Source organism: Cebus imitator, unplaced genomic scaffold (genome assembly GCF_001604975.1).
Source record: "Cebus imitator isolate Cc_AM_T3 unplaced genomic scaffold, Cebus_imitator-1.0 Scaffold223, whole genome shotgun sequence".
Classification (NCBI taxonomy): domain Eukaryota; kingdom Metazoa; phylum Chordata; class Mammalia; order Primates; family Cebidae; genus Cebus; species Cebus imitator.
The window spans coordinates 1,878,686-1,881,359 of record NW_016107538.1 but is presented as its reverse complement, the minus strand read 5'-3'; the positions used below and the strand labels follow the sequence as shown (position 1 = coordinate 1,881,359).

At 35.4% G+C, this 2,674-nt stretch overlaps 1 protein-coding gene across 1 annotated transcript in view; it reads right to left on the bottom strand.

Annotated features, from left to right (window-relative positions):
* The window catches only part of NCOR1 (nuclear receptor corepressor 1), a 181,473-nt gene that overhangs the window by 45,428 nt on the left and 133,371 nt on the right, over window positions 1–2,674 (bottom strand). The window contains exon 28 of the mRNA XM_017496857.2: window positions 1,250–1,390. Coding sequence (XP_017352346.1) covers window positions 1,250–1,390 — 141 coding nt within the window. The remainder of the gene's footprint in view (window positions 1–1,249; window positions 1,391–2,674) is intronic.

The window sequence follows — 2,674 nt, the reverse complement described above, 5'->3', positions numbered from 1 at the left end:
AAAAAAAAAAGGAAGAAAGAAAAAAAAAAGAAAAAATTATTTAAAAAAATAAAAAAAGAATATAAAGAAGAAAAGTTTTTTAAAAATGAAATATACTTGTGATAAAGGGAAAATGGAAAATATGAATACCATAAAAACAGGGAAAATGTATTAAATAAAACATGCAAATCAAAATGAAAGAGTTGTAAATAACCTCCTAAGAAGTTTCACATTATTGTTGCTGATAAATATAAATAAAGGGTTAGAAATAACCACACATATTTACAGTAAAAGTGAGGTGTGATTTTTTTTTTTAACATAGAGAAAAATACAGCTCTTGGAAAATTACATAAGACTTACCCTGCTTTTAGTATTTCAACTAGTTTAAAACTGGTTGAGGCAGGTTAAGATTTAAACAAAGTGGGAGATTAACAAAACAAAATCATACTGATTATGTACTGAAAGCATATCACGAGTAGTGCCAGTTCAGACACTGCTTCCAATCCTCACACGATGTTAGCTACGACCCCTTAATTTACAGAGGAAGAAGCAGGCTCAGAGGAATTCAGGGAAAGGTGAAGCTGCAATTCAAATTCATGTCTTTATCCATTACACCACTTCATCTGCCTCACAATTCAAAATGAAGTTCTCATAACCAATTTTACCTATTTTATTTTATTTTATTTTTTGAGACAGAGTCTCCCTCTGTTGCCTAAGCTGGACTGCAATGGCGAGATCTCGACTCACTACAACCTCTGCCTCCTGGGTTCAAGCTATTCTCCTGTCTCAGCCTTCCAGGTAGCTGGGACTACAGATGTGTGCCACCATGCCCGGCTAATTTTTGTGCTTTTTAGTACAGACGGGGTTTCACTGTGTTAGCCAGGATGGTCTCGATCTCCTGACCTCATCATCCACTTGCCTTGGCCTCCCAAAGTGCTGGGATTACAGGTATTAACTACCATGCCCAGCCGGTACCTTTTTTAACTCACTTAGCTGAAACAAAAATAATCTGCAAATTGTATGAACATTCAAATATGAACATTCTAATAGTAACCTCTGATATGACCAATTATGCTTAATTTCACTTCCCTCCACTGTTATACGCCACTTTAATTACATACAGATATGAATATAAACTTCAATTAATATTAATATAAATATACATTTCAGGTGGAAATGACAAGAAATTGCATACAACTTAATTCAACAATGCAAATTTATTATATAAAATTACATTTATCAAAATAACATTCTGGAAACAAAGCTTTACCCTCTAATGGTGCTGATACTGGAGACTCCCTCATTGACATCCCTTGCTTTATATTTCCTTCCACTGATTCATAGCTTCTCTTTAAATTAATTTCATGAGCTGTTCTTGGACTCCTAGTCCCTTCTCGGGCATTCTTAATATCTACAGAATACACAAACAAGATTTGCTCAGACAGAACACAAGGTGTACAATATACAGTAAATAGGTTAATTTCATAGTCTATCTTATAAAAATAATATAAAAACTATAATAAAATCTGTGTAGATGATTCATGAAAATATTTTCATTCATTCACATATGTTTATTGATATCTACTGTGTGCCGGACATAAGCCAGGCTTGCAGATGAGATTTACAAATTAAGCCCCTTTCTGCATGAAACTTACAGACTCTGTAGTGCAGTACTGACTATGTAATGCAGTACAGACTATGTAGTACAGTAAGCTATGAAAGTATAATGTGCTATGAAAATGCTGGGAGAGAAACCTAACACCTTCAGGTTCAGATAAGCCTGCTTAGAGGAAGTAATGTGTAAGCTGAGAATGAAGGATGAATAAGAGTTGTTCAAGTGAAAGGTAAAAGGGGGAAAAAGGACAGGTAGAAGGGAACAGTGAACACAAAGACCCCCTAGGCAAGACAGAGAATGGTACATTAAAAGAACATAAACTCGGTAACTGGCTAATGTGTAGAGTGGAGCTGGGAGAAAGAGCATGGGGGAAGTAAACGTGATGGACTAAGGGGAAAAGAAAGAAGGGAAGAATCTCAAGAGCTAAGCTGGAAGCAGCTCCTGGAGAGGTCATAAAGCTAAGGTAGGGGCTTGCAGTTATCTTAGGGGTGATGGAAAATTCAAGCAAGGAGGGATATGGTACACACTTTGAATATGAGTGAGACTGAAGGTAGGGAGATGAGTTAGGTGGCTGCTGGGTTAAAGGTGATGGTGACAGTGGTGAATACAGAGTATGGATGGATTCTAGACAATTTAGGAAAATGAACGGAAATGACAAAATGATTTGGTGGATGTGGAAAGAAACAAAGGTGTGCAGACTTCTGGTTTGCACAATGTACATTAATTTCTTAACCCGAGAAACAAAATGTTAATCAATATATGCCAGACATGTAAAGGAGAGAGAAATAAGAACGCTACGAAGCATTCTGCAGCATCTGGCACTGTGTACACTCATACTTTATTTTTTTGTATTGGAAGAAAGAAAGCATAGCTAATGACTACTCCAAGGTCACAGAGCCAGGCCCAAATAAGAACTCAAACTCGGTCAAAACTTTGGCTAATATTGCTATCACATTTGAGTCATTCTTATAAGATACTACTACTGAGAAAATATAACTTAAGAATACATCTATAAATATATATATAGATGTTAAAATGGTTTTATTAAAGAGATTTTAAATATTGTTATCAATATTATCA